We start from the raw sequence: 19,069 nt of genomic DNA, 5'->3' as shown, positions 1-19,069 counted from the left end.
TGGGTGGAAGGAGGTGTGGAGCAGCAGGAGGAGGGATGTCGGGGGGAGGTCTAAATAGGTGGGGGGCACAATCAGAGTGGTGAATGCCGAGTGGAGAAGGGCCTGGAGGGAAAGCAGAGACCAGGTGGGAGGTGCTCCTAGCCATACAGGAGGAGGAAGAGGAAGTGAGGGCCAGGCTGAGAGCGGCTGCAGGGCTCCTGGGAGAGGGGGACGGACTTGCAGGCCATTGAGGTGGTAGATCAATAGGGCTTGTGATTAACTCGGGGTGGAGGGGAAGTGGCGGGAGGGGAAGTGGTGGGAGCTGTCAGGTCCCCCCACCCTCTACCCCCTGGCCAGTGAGGGCGGGGCTGAGGTTGAGGACCATGCTGAGTCTAATCCCATCGAGCAGTGGGTCCTAACCTCAGCCAGAGTCAACAGAGGCTTCCTTGGATTTTTTTCGGAATGCCGTGACATCTGCGCGCCACGCCAGGCTCACCTACTTAGCAAGACTCGCCCACAACCAGGCCTGCGGGATCCCAGCACCTCGTCCTGTCTGCTCATGAGGCCTGCCCGGAACTCTCCTCTCCTGCCCGAGGGCCCGTGAAGAGAAACCTTTCAGTAAACTCACAGCCAGACCCCCAAGTGAATTCTGGAGTCCTCCCCAGCGTCTGTGGCCGCCTCATCGGCCTCCAGGGCCCCAGCGACAGGGCACGACTGCCCAGCCGAAGACAGGATTGCTGCTGCCCAGGACCAGGCTGAGGACAGAGATGCCACACGGGCCAGTTTATTCCCGTTTCTGCTCTGTACAGGTATATACAGTTGGTGTGAGCCTATGGTACATTATTTCACAAAGTTATCTTACATCCTTTGCACACTCCTCCTGGGTGGGAAGTACCTGCGGACGACGAAGGAAAGGACGCTCACGGGAGCCAGTCTGTTGCTGAGGACATGCACGGGGGCGCCCTTCCACCTGCTCCCGGGTGCCGGAGGCTTCCGCAGTCTTCCTCCTGGAGCAGATGGAGGCTGGCGGGGGCCAAGCAGCACCCACAGCCCCCACCACCTGAGCCTGCCTGACCCCACCGAGTACCATCAGCAGCAGGACAGTATCCCCTGGCCCCTCGCCCCCCGCCCGTCACGGGGCGCTGGCGTGCATCTTCTCCAGGCAGCTCGTCCAGAAGGTCACCAGCCGGTTGTCACGGTTGACGCAGAAGTCCGTGAAGTCCTTCAGCAGCCGGTCAGCAAACCTCTCATCGCCGGTGGCACTGGAGCGCCAGGTCTTGGTCAGCATGGTGTTGTAGGCCCAGCTGTAGCCCACCCTCTCCTCGCAGAACAGGCTCTGGCTGGTGGAGCTGGTGGAATTGCGGCGCCGCCGTGGCTGCCCCGAGAACTTGCGCTTGGAGTAGGGCAGCTGCAGGAACACCGTGCCTGTGGGGACAGGGGCCAGGTCACAGTGCCGGGAAGGAGGGAGGGAGAGTGCCCGGGCCAGCCCCCCCGCCCCCACCCCCAGGGCTCCCGGTCCTACCTCAGCCGCCCCCGACCCCGCCCCGTCCACGCTGCGCCTGGAGCGCCTCACCTGTGACGTGGATGTACTGAGGCTTGGTCTCAGCAGGGAAGTTGAAAGCAGAGGCAGAATATTTATCTTGAACAAACCCAAACCTAAGGGAAGGACAGGGAGACAGGCCGATGAGGGCCCCCTGGGCTACAGGGACACGGGGGGGGGCAGGGGGGTGCGCTGGGGGGAGCGAGAGTGTGGCTAACACGACTCTCCGACGGCCAAGGGATCTGGAAAGTCTCTTTCAGGTGGAACGTTCAGGCTGCTTCTCACTGTCCTCACCACTTCCCACCACCCCGGCCCCCTTTCCTCTCTGGGTGCTGAGAGCCTCTCACCTGCCCAGCTCTCCCTCATCCAGCCTTCATCTCCACCCAGCCACCCCCCAACTCCCTCGCATCGGCCCTCCCCCCTGCGCCCACCCCCAAGACTGTCAGCTCCCCCGGGGAAGGCCCTTATCTTAACTCTGCTGAGCCGGGCCCCTCTCCCCTTCCTCTGTTCTCCCACACTAAGCACACAGTAGTTCTCAATAAAGGCTTTGCGCTGAGAAACATCATAACTGGAGTCCTTTCCTTAAGGCGAGGAAAGCTGGGACCCTGCCTCGCTGTGTTCTGGAAACAGGCAGGAGGGGCCATTTTTCACCCATGGCTTGCTCTATTCCTGTTTTTTTAATTTCCACAAAGTGCATATATTACACTCTACCTGCTAAGTGCTGTAAAGGATGCATTGGCAGATATGGCCCCTGCCCTGAGTCTGAGGGGTTTATGTAATGAAGCCTGTGATGAGGCAGAACGAAAGCAGGGAAAACCCTGTCTCCCTTCCTGGACTGAGCTCCAGGGAGGTGCTGTGTTGCATCCTCTACAGAAGCTGCTGGCTTTACACGGGCACTTGATAATTATTTACTGAAGAACATGTGAAGTCAGACACATAAATTAAACAGATCGGCTGATGGGCACCGCCAGCTCATCACTGTCAGCTGGTTCTAGCACATGCAGGAGCGGCTCTGGGGTCTGCCCTTCTTCCTCTCTACTTTCCGATCAAGGCTCTCTACTTACTCAGCGTGGATCAGCAGGACCTGCTGACAAACTCGTCTTCCTAATAATAACTACCATCTCCTGGGGTCCTACTAGGTGCTGGGAACGTCAGGGAACCCTCCCAACAACCCTGTGAAGGGGGAGAACTCGAAGGCAAAGCACCTCACGGTTCCTCAGCCAGATGCCGGTGGAGGCCGAGGTGAACCAGGCCTGTCCGCTTCCCACATCAAAGTCCTTTCCCACTGACCTCTTCATTGACCGCCCCGAATCGCACCCCCTCCTCCTGGACGGAGGAAGTCAGGTGCCCTGGCATTCATTTCACAGCCTTTACCAAGCATCAAAGAAAAGGGCTGAGTAAGGTCTAAGGCAGGCCTGGGCCGGCTTGGGTGGGGGAGGCCGAAGATTCCGGACTTTATCTTGAGGTTGGTGGGGGGCTGTGCACGGAGGGGGGTGTGCCAGGTGGGGCGGGGACAGCTGAAGGCGCCTGAACAAGATGATATGACACTGAAGCAGGCACAGGAGGCTCTGATTTTCTATGAATAACACAAGGCAGCAACCGGACACTGAGTTAGTGATGTTCTAGAGACACAGCGGGACCGGCCTGGGGGGTACAGCTAAGCCTAGGAAAGGCTCTCCCTGCTATACATATTAGGTACCAGTAAATATCTACTGAACGTATCTATTGCTTTTTAACCATTCATTGTCTTCTCAACATGTGTCAGGAGGCTCCTGACAGATTCTACAGTTTTTCATCTCCTGGAGAGTTTGGCTCCAGGTCTTGTAGGAGGCTGAGGAGAGAGCTCTCTGCTCTCCTACAAACTGGAAGAAGAGGGAAGCAAGTCTGAAAAACTACAGCTCCAGGAACTGGACAGGTGGTGCTCATCTCTGAAACCAAGGCAGAGGGACCAGTCGGAGATAAGCAGTGAATCTGTCACTGGCTGTCACTGGTGGACTGGGTCCATCTCCCCAGAAAGGGAATGAACTGGGCTTCGCTGTGGTAACTGCTATTTGAGACCAACAATGATGCCTCCCCATGCTTCCCTCTTGCTAAGGGACAAACCTGTGTGCGATGGCTTCCTGGAAAAGGTGCATTCGGTCCCAGTATGTTTCTGGTTCAAAGCCTAAAAGGAAAAAAGAATAAATGCCGAGTTGTGATTCCAAGATTTGAAAATCTCCCTGGGTCCAGCCTTGGGTATCCTTCACTACTCTTGGCAGTGCTCCCCCCTTGAGCCTGAGCTCTGCTTTTTCACACCACCTGCTTTCAGAAGCACCAGGCTCCACCCCAAGGAGGGATATCCTAAAGACAGTAACAGCCCTCAAGCTCCATCAGGGTCTAGAAAGGAGAGGAATATGAGTCCTCAGCGACCAGTGTGAGCTACTAGAACTTGGTATGAGACTCATTCTAATGACCGTCTGTGCCAAAAGCGGAAAGGAGCAGGATGTTAAAATACAACCAAAAGATAAGCTTGAAATGCATGTTATTTGCTTCTAAGGAGAAAAAAAAAAAATTCCCAGTCTTCCATTTTAGGGGTGGGGAAATTGAAGCAAATCAATATAAAATGATTTTTGGAAACGTGATCAGCTGGGGAGGGGAGGGGAAGGGGGCAGGGCAGATGAGTGCCCGCCCCCACCGCCCACTTCGTGCTGCAGCCTGGCTGGTGTGAGAACAGGAGTAGGGTGAGGAGGTGGCAGGGCTGAGGCAGCTGTCGCACAGCAGAGGCAACAGGCCAGGGCTGCTCTCGGGATCAAGGTACTGAGGGCTGGGGCAGCAACCACACGAGACCTCGTCCCAGAGGCCAGGGGTGCCCGCAGGGGCTTTGTTGCTCTTTCCGTATTTGGAATTTTATATCTAGGATAGATTTGAGGATTCCGGGTAACCAAAGAGCAGAAAAGAGAAAAGACTTTGGCTTTAATAGATAAAAACAGACACAGCGTATTCTTGTCAGATTTTTAAGATTTTGAATTCCCTGTTATCAGAATGGGAGATAACAGGAAGAGAGGTGGCACAGAAGCAAGAAAATTGATTTTTAGATTCAAGTCCTTAGTCCTTTCAACTAGGACTCCTTTCGTTCAGCCGTAACCATGGCAACCAACAGAGGATGCTGGTCTTGAAGACTGGGTTACGACTGGCAGGGAAAACCATCGGTTCACACAGAAATGTCCTCCAGTGCCAGCCCTGCAAGCACCCCTGTGCTGTTACAGCGAAGGTGGAAAACCCCAGAAGAGTCTTTGGGTGGTATGGGGGGGAGATCTCGCCTTCCCCTCAACATATTAAAAACAGCAGTAGGAGGCGGTGCCTGGCTTAAAGTTATCAGATGCAGACATAATCACCTGCCATTTCAGGACGGCAAAAAACAGTCCCCCCTCGGCCACACCGTGAGGGTAAACGAGAACGTGTGTGTGGGGGGGTTGGGGGGTGCTTTGTAAACCCTAAAGGTCCCGGGATCTTCAGCCTCCAGGGGCCGTGGGGCTCACCTGGAATCCCAACTATCACTTAAAACACTGTGTCTATACAAAAATGTCTTCCAAGATGTAAAGAATGTACAGGTGGGCCTTCGGAACAAAAGCTCTTTGCACCCCAGGGATGGGGGGGCCGTTTCTCTGCCACCAAACACAGCACAGACTCATAAGAACTCAGGAAAAAGCATCTCCTTCGCCTCAAAAGCTTTTTTCTCCACACTGATAATTTCTACGCCTGAGAATCTACAGGGCTCTGACACACCAGCAGCGACTCTAGCTTTTCGTTATAAAAAGATCATCCATGAGCTCATGGGGTGCTTTGTAGGAGCTAATTACATGCTCATCGAAATGAGTGCTTGGTGATGAAAAGTCCGTGCTGTGTGAAGGCAGCTCATCCCTCCGTCTACACCTGCCCTCAGAGTCTGGTGGACGAGGGTGGAGCAGCGGGTGGGGTCGGCCCCATAGTCTCCATTCTGGGGAAGCACTCTGAGGGGGTCCCGCGTCCTCCAGGTGCTGACGCATCTCAGCTTTGCACAACAGCACACTGTGTCCTGTTTTTGCTTTCAATGCCTCCCATTTCCGGCCTTTTCTCGTGGAGTAGCAGATCCAAGCCTCCAGTCAGGATCAGATTCCTGCCGCCCAAACCAGTAAGGCTGGAGCAGAGGGAGGAGGGTGTAGGGAGAAGCCCCGTGCTGCTCAAGATTTACAGAGCACAGCGCCCTCTCCCACCCACCGTCCCCTCCAGGCCTTACGAGGGTCTTCCTGAGCTAGTGAGGCAGCTCTGGTCGCCCCCATTTTAGGAATAAGGCATTTGTGGCTCAGAGACATTAAGTGACTTGTCCAGCGTTGCTCAGCCACTAAGTGAAGAACCAGGATTAAAACTCTGGCCCCAGCACTTCCCTGGTGGTGCAGTGGTTGGGAATCCGCCTGCCAGTGCAGGGGACACGGGTTCGAGCCCTGGTCCAGGAGGATCCCACATGCCACGGAGAAACTAGGCCCGTGTGCCACAAATACTGAGCCTGCGCTCTGGAGCCTGCGAGCAACAACTACTGAGCCTGCGTGCCTAGAGCCTGTGCTCTGCAACAAGGCGGGGCCACCGCAATGAGAAGCCCACACACTGCAATGAAGAGAAAGCCCGCGCACAGCAACGAAGACCCAACGCAGCCAATCAATCAATCAATTAATTAATTAATTCATAAAAAAAAAACAAACCAAAAAAACCTCTGGCCCCCTGTCTACAAGGCTCCTTCTTTTCACTGGCCCGTGAAAAGCTGGTCTCCATTTTACCAAATTGGTAAAAAAAGCTGGCCTCCAGGCACCTAGAGAGGCAACCCTGGGGGAAGGGTCTACGCGGGTGACAGGCCCTCCGGAGAGGGGTGTCTCTTACTGTCAAACAGGTGCTCGCTGCCCTCCTTGAGCAGGCAGCTGATGTTGAGCGGGATGAAGAGCTGGGCCCGGAGCGGGTCGCCGTACAGGTAACTGGGCAGCGCAAAGGGACCCTCCAAAACCGGCACCAACAAAAAGCCACAGGAGGTGGCCTTGCGATGCCAACCTTGGACCTGGTGGGAAGCACAGAAACACACAGCGTCACCTCCAAGTTCACTCTGACAAGAGAAGTAACTTCCTGAGGAGCGAAGCCACCCGAGTGATGGCCTGCGTATTGATCCACACGTTCATTGATTAATGTCCGCCGGCTCCAGACCCACCCTGGGAGGAAGAAACACAGTTGAACCTCCTGTGAATCCTTGAAAGACCGGGAGGTAAGCGCATGGCTCCTCCTCACAGCCTGAGCTTCTGCAACTTCAGGGGCTCTTTCGGGAGGAACAGACTAGAGAGAGCTATGTTCTGCCTCTTCTTGCTCCATAGGATGTTGGAGGAAAGTCACAGGATATAGGTTAAGTCCTTCTAATTTTGTCCTTTATCAAAAATTTACTAAGTCCAAAGTATCAAATAGGAAAACAATCCACTCAGGCTGGCTGAGAGGGACAAGACGCGGGCTGCAAGATGATCATGGTGGCCTCTGGCCAAAAGTGACAAGCGCTGACCTCGCAGAATGAGAGCTGCTCTCTGCAAGCTCCCAAACGCCATCTGTCTGAAGACTGACCGAGAATGAAAGTTACTGGGGCTTAACGACAAACCTTCCCCACTCTTAGCTTTTCTCCCAGGAACACTCCTAACCATGACCAAAACACCAAGGTCTCTGCTTGACCAAGTAATTTCTAAGGCTTATGTAATATTTATCTAAATAAAATGTGATTTATAACAAATGTGGACATGGCCTTAAAATAATAATTAACCTACACTCGAGATTCTTAAAAACTTAATAAAATCATGATAAAAATACGAGCAGCTTTCAGTGGGTTTTACATGAATTGACGTGAAAAGTGTACTTTTTAAAAGATAGACGCTAAACTCCTCTGAGGAAATAAATACTCTTCTTCCTGCCAAACTATATCTGTGTGTGTGTGTGCGCGTGCGTGTGTGTGTGTGTGTGAGTGAGAGAGAACACTGTGGCTGTGTGGTTCTGAGACAGGGTCACCTGGTGGGGCTTCTGAGGAGGACGCTATCGCACAGGGCCAGAGGGTTAGTTCTGGCTGGAGGGAGTGGTCATCCTGGTGCTGACCCGCTGGGGAAGAGCTGGTGTCCCCTGCAAGCTGAGCGGAATGGGCAGCTGGGCATCTTTTTTGATTTGGACCTTAACAATGTTCCCTGGATGGGAGTGTCTCCATGGGAGGGGTCCTCAAAGACAGTAATGCCATTTGGAGGCAGACAGGGGCTGGGCAGACAGAGACGTGGACCAATCTCTCCCACGTCTTATGGGGATAAAACTAGGCTTTTGAGACCTGGACAAAAAAACCTGTACGTTGCCAGCCGACGCTGTGCTCCTTTCCCTTTGGTCATCTCCTAGGCTCTTCACAAACTCTTTTTGAACTTTCCAGCTGCTTTCAGCTGTGCAATGAGATGTTTGGGCCAGTGTTGGAGGGGCGTGGGACTCAGTTGAAGCCATAGAGAAATACTCTTTGGGGCTGAAGGAGAAAGCATATAAAAAAGAGTAGGAGACTGTAAAGATGGCTCAAGAGGGCTCCTGGAAGACACTGACAGCTCGGCTAAGGAGCATTTATTTTAGACACACAGCCTGGGATGGGGGGTGGCCAGGAGCAATGAGTGACCTGATGAGGCAGCTGCACCAGGGCGGACGAGAAGCAGAAACAGGCAGGAGACCAGCTGAAACAGGGCTTCTCAGCTTTGGCACTCGAGACACTGGGGCTGGGGGAGTCTTTGCCTTAGAGGCTGTGTTGTGCTCTGTGCTATAGGATGATGGGCTACCTCCCTGGTCTCCCCACCACCCGCTAGACCCCAGGGGCACCCCCACCATTTGGTGCAAGTAAAAATGTCTCCAGATATGCCAAATGCTCCTAAGAGGTCACAACCACACACCTCCCCCACCCCTGTAGAGAACCAGAGTTAAAAGCAGTGATGTTCACGAACAGAGGATTGAGTAGATAAACTATGATACAAACAAGCAATAGAGTATTCTGCAGCCCTTAAAAATAATGAGGCAATGTCTTCCAAATTGAGCTGATGTAGTGTATTCTTGGTTACCAAAATACTCAGGTAGCTTTGGAACTTTGAAATGGTAAATATTCATGATGTGTAAAAAAAACATGATACAGGGACTTCCCTGGTGGTCCAGTGGTTAAGAGTCTGCGCTTCCACTGCAGGGGCGCTGGTTCGATCCCTGGTCGGGGAAGTAAGATCCCGCATGCCACACAGTGTGGCCAAACAGAAAAAAAAATACATGATACATAACTGTAGAATCTTAACTACATAAAAATGGATGCTTAGTTGCATAGATACACAAACGGGACCTAGAAGGACATGTCAGACTGTAAAATACTTGTGATTACGGATGACTTTGATTTTTACTTCTTGTGTTTTTTAGTTTCCTATCACGCACATGTTAACTTTTAAGAAACAAATGTTATTTTAAAAACTTTCCCCCAAAAATGAGGCAAAACAAATTAAAAAAAAACAACAGTGAGGCCGACTTATTTATATTGATACAGAAGATATATAGGTGATAGGAAAAACACAACAAGAATAGTAAATATTCTGAGCTACTATATCTGTTAAAAAAAAACAAACAAAAAAAAGTAAAAGTAACAGGGCCTCTATATGCACAGAATCTCTCTGCAAGTACCAGCAAAGTGGCAGGGCAGTAGATGGAAGTCCCAGGGAACAGGGAGAGGGTGGGAGAGAGGGTTACGTTTTGCTCTACACCAGTGATTCTCAACTGGGGGCAATGCCCCCCCCCCCCGGGGACATCAGCAATATCTGGAGACATTTTTGGTTGTCACAGGAGGGTATGCTACTGGTATTTGGTGGGTAGAGGCCAGGGATGTTGTTCAACATCCTACAATGCACAGGCCAGGCCCCCCATGACAGAACCATTGGCCCTACGTGTCAGTAGCACACCAAGGGTCAGAAACCCTGATCTACATACCCTTTTCGACTGTTTGAATTTTTCACTATGTTTAATTTTTTGAAAGAGGCTATTCCAACAGTCCAGGTGAAGGTAATAGGAGCCTGAAGTGAAAACAATTTTTTAAGTGGCGTGAATCTCTACCGAGCATCCGCGCGCCCGTCTGCCAGGTGAGCCCAGGCCCGACTGCACATAAGGGGGTCTCACCATCTCAAAGAGCACAGCGGCGGTCACCGCCATCCAGTGCAGCTTGATCTCGAAGGCCGCGTTCAGTGAGAAGTTGCCGTGGTAGTAACAGCTGCACCACTCCAGTCGGTCTGTGCGGTTGTTCACGTCCACGTCCAGGGTCACGGTCCTCTGCTCTGGGACAGTGGCAGCTACATGGCGGTGGGGAGGTTGGTGGCCAGGGGAGAGAAAGGAAGGCAGGGGGTGAGGAGGAAGAGCAAACAACCGAGCATCCAGATGTGAAACTGCAGATTCCAGACGCTTCCTGGAAATCAGCTAGTCCAGGGCTTGGCAAGTGCTTTCCATAAAGGTCCACATAGTAAATATTTTAGGTTTTGCAGGCTACAAGGTCTCTGTTCCAACTATTCAATGCTGCCGTTATAGTGCAAAAGCAGCCTTAGATATTACCTAAACGAGTGGGCGCAGCTGTGTTCCAGTAAAACTTTACTTACAAAAACAAATGGATTTTTAGGGCAGTCAGGCTACTCTGCGTGATACTATAATGGTGAATGTATGTCATTATACATTTGTCAAAACCCATAAAATGCACAGCACCAAGAGTGAACTCTAAGGGAAACCATGGGCTTTGGGTGATAATGATGTGTCAGTGTAGGGTCGTCGATTGTAACAAATGTCCCACTCCGGTGGTGACGTTGATAGCAGGGGAGGCTGTGCACGTGTGCAGGTTGCGGGGGGCAGGGAGTATATGGAAACTGTACTTTCTGCTCAGTTTTGCTGTGAACCTGAAAGTGCTCTAAAAATAAAGTTTATTATAAAACAAACAAATGAACAAACAGGTGATAGGCCAGATGTGGCTGGTTAAACCATAGTTCGCTTCTCCTAATCTAATCCAACTCCTGATTTACAGATGAGGAAACAGCAACCCATGGAGGAAAAAGGTCTTGGCCAAGATCAGAGTCAGAACCTCAGCCAGGCTGAGCCCCAGATCTTCCAATTCCAGTGACCACAAAGGGACACGAAGGGACACGCAGCCCGGACCACAGCGAGGAGGAGGTCTTGCTTTTCTGGTTTCAACCCAGGAAGGCAATAGTTCTATAATCTTTTCTCAAGAAATGAAACCTCTTAATGAAGGCTAACGCTCTGTCCCAACAACCGTGTGCTGCCCAAGGATGCCAGGTCAGCACCAAAGTAGCTCATCCAATCTGGGCTCCTGCTCAGAAATCCTTCTCAACCAAGACAGGGGTGTTTTAGAGACGGGTCAGACTGTCAAGTTCCTGACCAGACTAAAGGCCCGAAGCTGGCTCAGAAGTAAGAAGATCAGGGCTCTGCTCCGCCTGGCTGGGCACTGCCACACGTGGGGCTTCCGCAAACTACGATCGGACCCTCTCTCCCCTGCCCCCTCGAATCCAGTGGTGTTTCTTTGTCTGCGGCGGTCAGCTTAGTTCTGGGTTCTGCAGGTAGAAGCCCCGAGTGGCTTTTATCACACACAAGTAACGGCTCTTGAGTCAGCAATTTGAATGAACTTGTGCTGGGGGGGCAGTGGAGCTGCCGCTCGGACGCTGAACGGGACCCGGGCAGACCAACACTCAGCTGCGAGGTACACAGCTCGTCATTCTCTCAAAACCAGAACGTGCAAAGTGGGAGACGCTGTCGACTTGGACTGGGAAGACCTAAGCCCTGCCGTCCAAGCCCTGCGCCCCTGAGAACTTTGCTCCATCCCTCCTGGTTTGGCTCCTCATCTGCAAACTGAGGGGGCGCCCGTCCAGCTGCTTTGCAGAGGAGAGGGAAGGGTCAAGTGAAACGTGGATGAGAAGGGCTCTCGGACCCCCCTCCTGCCTTCTCCTCTGGCCACCCTCCCTTGTGACTCTCCTCCTTTCCTCCTGCTCCTGTTACTCCTTCCTCCCAGTTTAAGCCACAGGCTTATCACCACTGCTCCATCAGAGGTCTGCCCAAGACTGCCACGGACGCTGCTTAAGATCAAAGAACTAGGCGGCTCTGGTGCTAAAAGTCTCATCAAAACGAGTTTCTGTCTCTGCCTCGTGTTCCTGACTCCTGACACTGCCAGAGTAACCCTTTACTGAACAGCCCAAACTCAAGGAAGGAAGTTTGCTCTCTGGGCTTGGACAGTGTGTTCTCTGTAGGTGAAAAGCCCCAGTCACGAAAGAAAGGGCACTCGGAAAACACCAGCAGTGACCTTGCACATGTCTCCTCTCCCATGTGGCGCGTCAAGTTCAGAACAGGCTGGTCTGAGGAAGGCAGAGGAAGCGCACTGTTCAGCCTAGTGGTTACAGGCTCAAGATACCACTGGCTTCGCTTCTCAGTAGGGGAGGTGACAGTGCAGACGCTGCCAGCGGGCTGAGGATGCTGACAACGGTGTGAGCCCAGCTGAGGTGCAGCCCCCGGCCAGTTCTCTGCATCTCTCCTTGACTTCCATGAGGACCGACTTGTTCCCCTTGGGATAGGGAGATACAGCGAGGCCAGTGAATAAGGACAAACCCAGGCTAAGCATCCTTCACCCGGGTCACAGAGAGGGGTTGTCAAAGACCCGAGGAGGGGATCGGTGTCACGGGCAGAGAAAGAACAGTATCTCAGGGAGAGGAGTGAAGGTATAGGTAACAACCAGCTCTGCCCATCGACAGAACGAGCGATCTCGGGAGTGAGTGCCACGTGGGTGGGAGTTTTCAAAGAGCGGCTGGCTCCCCACTCCTCAGGGCTGCTACGGAAGACATTCAAGCATCAGGGTTTGGACCGAGGTGCCCTACAGCCCCTTCTGAGCCTGAGATCCGGTGGGCTGTCAAGAGAAGGCTGAGAAGTAAAAGGCGTGGGACTAGCTCAAGGGAAGCAGCGCTGCCTCTTCTGGGGTCTCGGATGCCCCTGAGCTTCACGGCTCAGCGACACAGGATGACAGGGGTGGGGAAGTGGAGCCACCACAGACCAAGCCAGACAGGCCCATGTGCCACTGTCAGGCATTTCAAAACAGTTTTCTGCTGCTAACTTCCAACTGAGAATTAGGAATGTCTAAAAAGGAACACATCAAAATGAATGAACGAAAAAGGGAGCAGGTCATAAGTGATACAAAGGCCTTCTTCCCCTTCTATATCGTGTTGATTTTTTTCTGAGAAAAAGACTCAACACTACAGATAGACCAATTTCACTTAAGTAAACAATACAGTAAAAGTCTATGTTCTAACCTGAAAAAATGCTGGGAAGAAGGATCTCATGCCCTAATACAGAGGTGGGAGGGGTGTTACTGGAGAGAAGTAGCTGTAATAATGCCGTGTTGGGTTTAAAAGGAAAAGAAACCCACTTCCTGTGGGAGGGGTGGTGGGAAAGGAAGCTGATGGAGTAAAATTCCACTATAACAATCATGGGAGCCATTGAAAACCTAGTAAGTGGATGTTTTCCCAGAAAACATGCACATATGAAAGATTCTGCCTAGTTTCAGAACCACCGACCCTCCTGACACCCCTGCACAGGGTGAAGAACACCCCAGGGTGATAAACTACCCGCTGTAGACATAAATCTCTTTGCCCCTACTCTTCCTCTTTTTTGGACATATTTTCCCATATGCTTTTCCTTTTTGACCACACTTTTTGAAGTAACTAAGAACCAAAGCTAAACCAAATGACACAAATCTCATCCTGAGCTTCAGATGATGGCAGCCACGAGAGGGCTGTACCAGCGACTGCGGGAGAAGACTCTGGAAATGAGGATGTCCCTATAGAAACTGTCAAGATAGCCTCCAGAACCAAAATGACAACGCATTTCCCAGAAGCAGTAACCCTAACCAAGGGGTAAGTGCAGCACACGGGCTGGGACCCTGCACACACCCCCGTGGGGACCTTGGTGAGAAGCGGTGGTCTGTCCCCTGCCTCTCACACAAAGCACTGGCCACGATGGCTCTGAGCAACTCTGAGAATCTGGAAACTGTGACGACTAGTAACGTTTCTATTCCACCAGCTAGGCAAGAATTCCAATTAGCCGGGCACTTCTGGGCTAACCAAGTAGAATGGGGAATTTCCCTGGAGTTCGGCCTATGTTATGTTTGCTTCCCTCCTTCCAGAGGGTTTTGAGGGTCTCTCCAACCTGCCTTTGAGGGAAATCTCACGACGCCCTGCCTAGAGCACGCATTTTCTAAAGACGCTCACATCTCGACCCATCAGTCCGGTCCTTGAGAGCAGAGGTCACCACTGTTCAATAAGCAGGTGTTCACCCCATCTTAGGGCTGCAGGAACCGAGGAGGGGAGAGAAGAATCCCGGTGTGCATCCCTTGATGGGGTAAGCACATTTGGGGAGGGAGGGCAGAGAGGAGGGTCACGCACAGGGTGAGTGCCTGGAATGGACCACCTCTGAGGTCCCTTCTTCTTCTGAGGTCCTAGGATGTTGTAGTCATGGGACAGCCTCTGGCAAGAGCTAAACCAGAAGGGGGCACCAGCTCACATCCCGTGTCCTGAGCCTCTTGGGAAAAGTGGCCACACTGTCTGTCCCCTCCTGTCCATGGAAGATTAGTGTCCTGCCCTGAGTTGACAACTGCTGAGCCCTGTTGGTTGGTTGGGACAATGATGAGCTCGACCTACTAGGCTGGTGGAAGCCGCACAGGAGCTGTGGTGCTAACAGTCACAGTGTGACAGCTGCAGGGGCCCTAACCCTGGTTCCCGTGGCACCACCCCTTTGGCTGCCCCTCTGCTCAGCCACCCGCCAGTGTGTCCCCGGGCTCCACCTGCTTGGGCACCTACCTAAAAGCGCAGCCGCCTGACTCCGGCCCCCGAAGCTGCGGCTGAAGGAGCTGTGCCTGCTGGCGTAGGAGGCCGGCCGGCTGGGCAGCCAGGGCAACAGGAAGGCAGGGATCTCCGAGTGCAAGAGCTCCTCGGCCACGAAGGCCACCTCAAACCACTTGCGCTGGAAGCTGGCGAAGTCGTCCACCGCTGTCGTGTGCCAGGCAGTGGGCTGCTGCACGGCCACTGGGAAGGGCAGAGGGGAGGGGGGAGCCCTCAGCGCAAGCTCTCGTGTTCTCACCGGTTCATGCCCAACACAACGCTAACAAGCCAGACACAAAAGACCACGGAGTGCGTGAGGCCGCTTGGGTGAAATGTCCAGAACAGGCCAGTCTTTAGAGACAGAAAGCTGACTGATAGTGGCCAGGGCCTGGGGGAAGAGGAGTTTTGGAGGGAGCCCTAATGAGGACGGGGTTTGCTTTCAGGGCGATGGAAGAGGTCTGGAACTAGATAGAGGTGGTGGTTGCATGACGCTTAGAATACTCCAAGCCACTGAACTGTTCCCTTTAAAATGGTTAGTTTTGGGAACTCCTTGGTGGTCCAGTGGTTAGGACTCGGTGCTTTCACTGCAGTGGCCCAGCCAGGTTCAATCCCTGGTAGGGGAACCAAGATCCCGCAAGCTGTGCCCCACGGCAAAAAAAAAAAAAAAAAAAAAAAGCCAAATAAATAAATAACTAAAATGGTTAGTTTTATGTTATGCAACCTCTCCTTCAATTAAAAAAATATTTTATCCCCGGTTTCAGACCTCTAATTTCAGAGCATGTGACAGTAACTGGGGGTTTTTCATCTTGAAGGTTAGGTGGGTGTCTACTGGTCAAACTCAGAATTTAAGGGAAGAGGGGTGATGGACACACTTGGTGTCTACGAGGAAAAAACCTAGACGGATCCACTTCCAATACATGCTTGGATAAGAGCGCCAGTGAGGGGCACCAGCCGCTTCATCTGATGGAGGATTCCCGAAGCCCAGAAGCCGAGAAGCCGTCTGTCTGCAGGGTGGCAGTCACTCCCCACCAAGGTCCCTGTGCGCTCGGGAGGGACTGGAGATACTGGTCGGAACCCTGGGTGCCTGCAGCTCTGATCAGGCTGGAAATTGCTCCCCTTCTGGGAATTCCTTTTATTCATTAAAAAACAAAATACTTGAAATTTATCTTGGAAAGCTTGCTAGTCTTCCTGGGGGAAGAGATGGAGTCTGAAGGCCCAGCAAGTAAAAAGTGCTCTCAGTTAGATGACAGCTGTCATGTTATACTCAGACCCACCTGCACTGGGTGGGGGTCGGGGGCGCTGTGAGTAAAGACAGAGACCAACAAATGAGCCGCGGGCATTTCCTCAGCCTCTTTTAGGCTTATCTTCCATCCACACTGTGCTCATCAAGAATGTACTGTGGCTTTAAGAAACCCTTTGTCACTCTGGTGATGCTCAAAGTAAGTACAGATGCTCAAGGAGGCTGACGGATCCGTCAACTTAGGGGACAGCATCACACGAGGAGCCCGAGAAGCACCATCATTTAACGGAGCATGTCACCAGGAAACACCTGCCCCACGGGCAACAGTTCGCCTCACCTCGCTCAGGCTCTCTGTCCATCACTATCTTGTAGAAATAGAAGCCGTATATGAAGGTCCGCCAGACTTCGCCAGAGGCGTGTGTGATGAGCTGCTCTTCCAGCATTTTCTAGAAGGAGAGACAACGAAGCTCTGAAATTCCTGCAGGGGAACATCTCAGAGGTGCAGCCCTCAGACCCCACTCTCCACCCCCATCAGCTGTGACGACTGCACTGTGTTAAATGCTGTGCCTGGTGTAAATTATATTATAAAATGCAAATGCATAATACAGTATCATCAGATATTTCAAACATACAGAAAAGTATAAGGAAAATCCAGGTCATACCATCAGCCAACTTCAACTAATTTAACTTTTTGCTATACAGACTTCAGAGCTTTTTGTTTAAAAAAAAAAAAAAAATCTCGGGAATTCCCTGGCAGTCCAGTGGTTAGGACTTTCACTGCCGAGGGTGTGGGTTCGATCCCCGGTCGGGGAACTAAGATCCCGCAAGCTGCGCAGCGCAGCCAAATAAAATAAAATAAAATAAAAAATAAAAAATCTCTATGGATTCTCCCACGTCTCACTCCCCTTCCTCTCTCTCCAGAAATAAATGGTTAGCGAAATGTAATTCTCATGCATGTTTTTAATAATTTTATTATATAGACACGTATTGATCAAACGGCACTGATTCCCCATGGGGGCCTCTGTGTGGACAGGACGGTGTGAACCGACCTCTCCCTTTCCTCTCCTCTTGAGTTTAATTCCAGTTCAGAACAGTGTCATTAAATTCGCGAGTGCTTGCTCAGTGCCTACCATGTTCCAAGCAACACGGCAGGCACTGGTGATGTGGAACCACACAGTAAGGGATGGCCTGTGCTCAGGGGGCCTGGTCAGGGCGGAAGACGAATGAGATGTGGACAGACCCCACTCTGCTGTGCCCAGTGGTCGACAGATGACGCGCAGGGCGCCAGGAAGATGCTGAGGCAGAGGGAGGGCACTGCCTGGGGATCCTTCACAGAGATTCCCCCAAGGTTCAAAAGCACAGATTCTGCCCAAAACATTTCAGTTCCAGTGGCAGATTATGCCCGATGTTTAAGTCAAGGTAAAGTAGCGTCTTTCGAACCAAGACCTGCTCTATGATTCGTTGATCCCAGACAGGCCTCACACTGACTAAAAACAGACTCTTACTCCACCTGGTGACCTCGTTACTGGCGAAGGCCCCCGCTCTGTGGTCTTACCTGCATGATGTCGATGGCCATGGCCTGCGTCTGCACCCCGTCCACGTTGTTCACCAGCCAGTGTACCACCTCCGCACTGATAAAGCAGCATGGTGAGAGGCCCTTCTGCTCAGGGAGCAGCTGCACTCCTGTCCTGAGTTCCAAGGCGGCAACAAGCAGAAAGAGAAGGTAAAAAAGAAGGGACCCCCACTAAAGCATTTGATATCTGAAGTGAGGATCCCCACAGCTCAATGTCTCCACACTAATCCTAGACTCAGAGAAATCCCTGTGACAGGACAGAAGAAGGTGTTACAGGGGAAAAGGAGAAGGGGGAGGAGAGAACCTGGCCTTCAGAGAACACCTATGCTTGTCGGGCATTACACTGGGTAATTTACATGATTATTTCATTCAATCCTCACATCGATCCTGTGAATCAACCATTATAATCCCACTTTACAAACAAGGTAACAGAGGCTCAGAGAGGTCAAGTAACTTGCCCAAGGTCTCACAGCTGCTGAGCAGTAGTCAGGTCTAAACCCACCAAACCACGCTGCCTGAGCACCACCCCAGCTTGGGCCACGGGATCCTCCCACTGCTGCACTCATTCATGAGAGAAGCCACTTACGAGGGGTGCTTCATGGCCTCCAGGATCTCCACCAGGGTGGAGGAGGACGTCAAGGAGCTGGCCGCCAGCTGCTGAGAGCTGTAATACAGAGAAGGAGAGTGAAATTCCCGAGTCTTGACCCTCTTGCTTTGCTTCTTACAGAGCTGGAAACCAGGATGATATGGACACTGAAGGCATTCAAGCAAATTCTGGACAGTTACATCCTGGAGATATCTCACAGGGGGGTTCCTGCTTCCAAAGTGTATACGTTTAAAAAAAAAAAAAAAAAGGATTCAAAGTGGTTTTGTGTCCAAACTTGCTTCCTTTAATAAGCATCTCCCCTCTGAATAATGTCAGGCTTGACCCCTTCCAAGAAATCTCTCTAGAAGAATGCTCTGGGCCTTTCACATGTCACATCATTTAATCTCACCAGAGAATGCTAGGTAACATGGTCAGAGCACAGGGGACAGAATCCCAGGATCATCACCACCAGCTGGAGGGCCTCTGGTTTTTCTTGGCCTCAGTTTCCCCGTCTGAAAACTGGGGATGATACTATTCCTGTCTTCCAGGGTTGCTCTGAGGTTAGTGTGTGTAAAATACTGTGCATGGGACTGACACCCACAAAGTCCAAAACGGTAGACCATACTAAACACAGTAACAGTAACATCCACCCTTTGGAACTTGGAGACGTAAAAAGAGCTGGTGAAGGGCTTCCCTGGTGGCGCAGTGGTTGAGGGTCCGCCTGCCAATGCAGGGGACACGGGTTCGAGCCCTTGTCTGGGAAGATCCCACAAGCTGCGGAGCGGCTGGGCCCGTGAGCCATAATTACTGAGCCTGCGCGTCTGGAGACTGTGCTCCGCAACGGGGGAGGCCGCGATAGTGAGAGGCCCGCGCAACGCGATGAAGAGTGGCCCCCACTTGCCGCAACTAGAGAAAGCCCTCGCACAGAAATGAAGACCCAACACAGCCATAAATAAATAAATAAAAATTAAAAAAAAAAAAAAAAAAAAAAAGAGCTGGTGAAGGTCAGAGCTGGGAAGCGTCAGGGTCAACATTTGAATCCCGTCTGCCTGCTCCAGCGCCCAGATCTTTCCGTCACCTGCTGCCCGAGTTCTTCCTCGATGGTACTATGGTCCCTTAAACATGCTTAATACTCAGCGACCGAGCCCAGATTACTGGGCATGGGACACACAGGGCCACCCATCACACCAAACCTGGGGCTTATCCGGAAGCTCCTTAAACC

At 52.0% G+C, this 19,069-nt stretch overlaps 1 protein-coding gene across 4 annotated transcripts in view; it reads right to left on the bottom strand.

Moving 5' to 3' along the window:
• Positions 1-773: 773 nt before the first annotated feature.
• The window catches only part of DEPDC5 (DEP domain containing 5, GATOR1 subcomplex subunit), a 91,135-nt gene continuing 72,839 nt past the window's right edge, over positions 774-19,069 (bottom strand). For all 4 annotated transcript variants that reach the window (XM_061170285.1, XM_061170284.1, XM_061170286.1 and 1 more), the window contains 9 exons: positions 17,848-17,925; positions 17,244-17,376; positions 16,026-16,134; positions 14,428-14,652; positions 9,713-9,882; positions 6,410-6,581; positions 3,623-3,683; positions 1,553-1,635; positions 774-1,404 (listed from right to left, as the gene is read on the bottom strand). In XM_061170285.1, coding sequence (XP_061026268.1) covers positions 1,112-1,404; positions 1,553-1,635; positions 3,623-3,683; positions 6,410-6,581; positions 9,713-9,882; positions 14,428-14,652; positions 16,026-16,134; positions 17,244-17,376; positions 17,848-17,925 — 1,324 coding nt within the window. In that variant the 3' untranslated portion in view covers positions 774-1,111. The remainder of the gene's footprint in view (positions 1,405-1,552; positions 1,636-3,622; positions 3,684-6,409; positions 6,582-9,712; positions 9,883-14,427; positions 14,653-16,025; positions 16,135-17,243; positions 17,377-17,847; positions 17,926-19,069) is intronic.

The sequence above is a fragment of the Eubalaena glacialis genome, chromosome 15, assembly GCF_028564815.1.
Source record: "Eubalaena glacialis isolate mEubGla1 chromosome 15, mEubGla1.1.hap2.+ XY, whole genome shotgun sequence".
In the NCBI taxonomy this organism is placed as follows: Eukaryota; Metazoa; Chordata; class Mammalia; order Artiodactyla; family Balaenidae; genus Eubalaena; species Eubalaena glacialis.
Note: the sequence above shows the minus strand (reverse complement) of the source record. Positions and strands in the feature narration are given on the sequence as shown.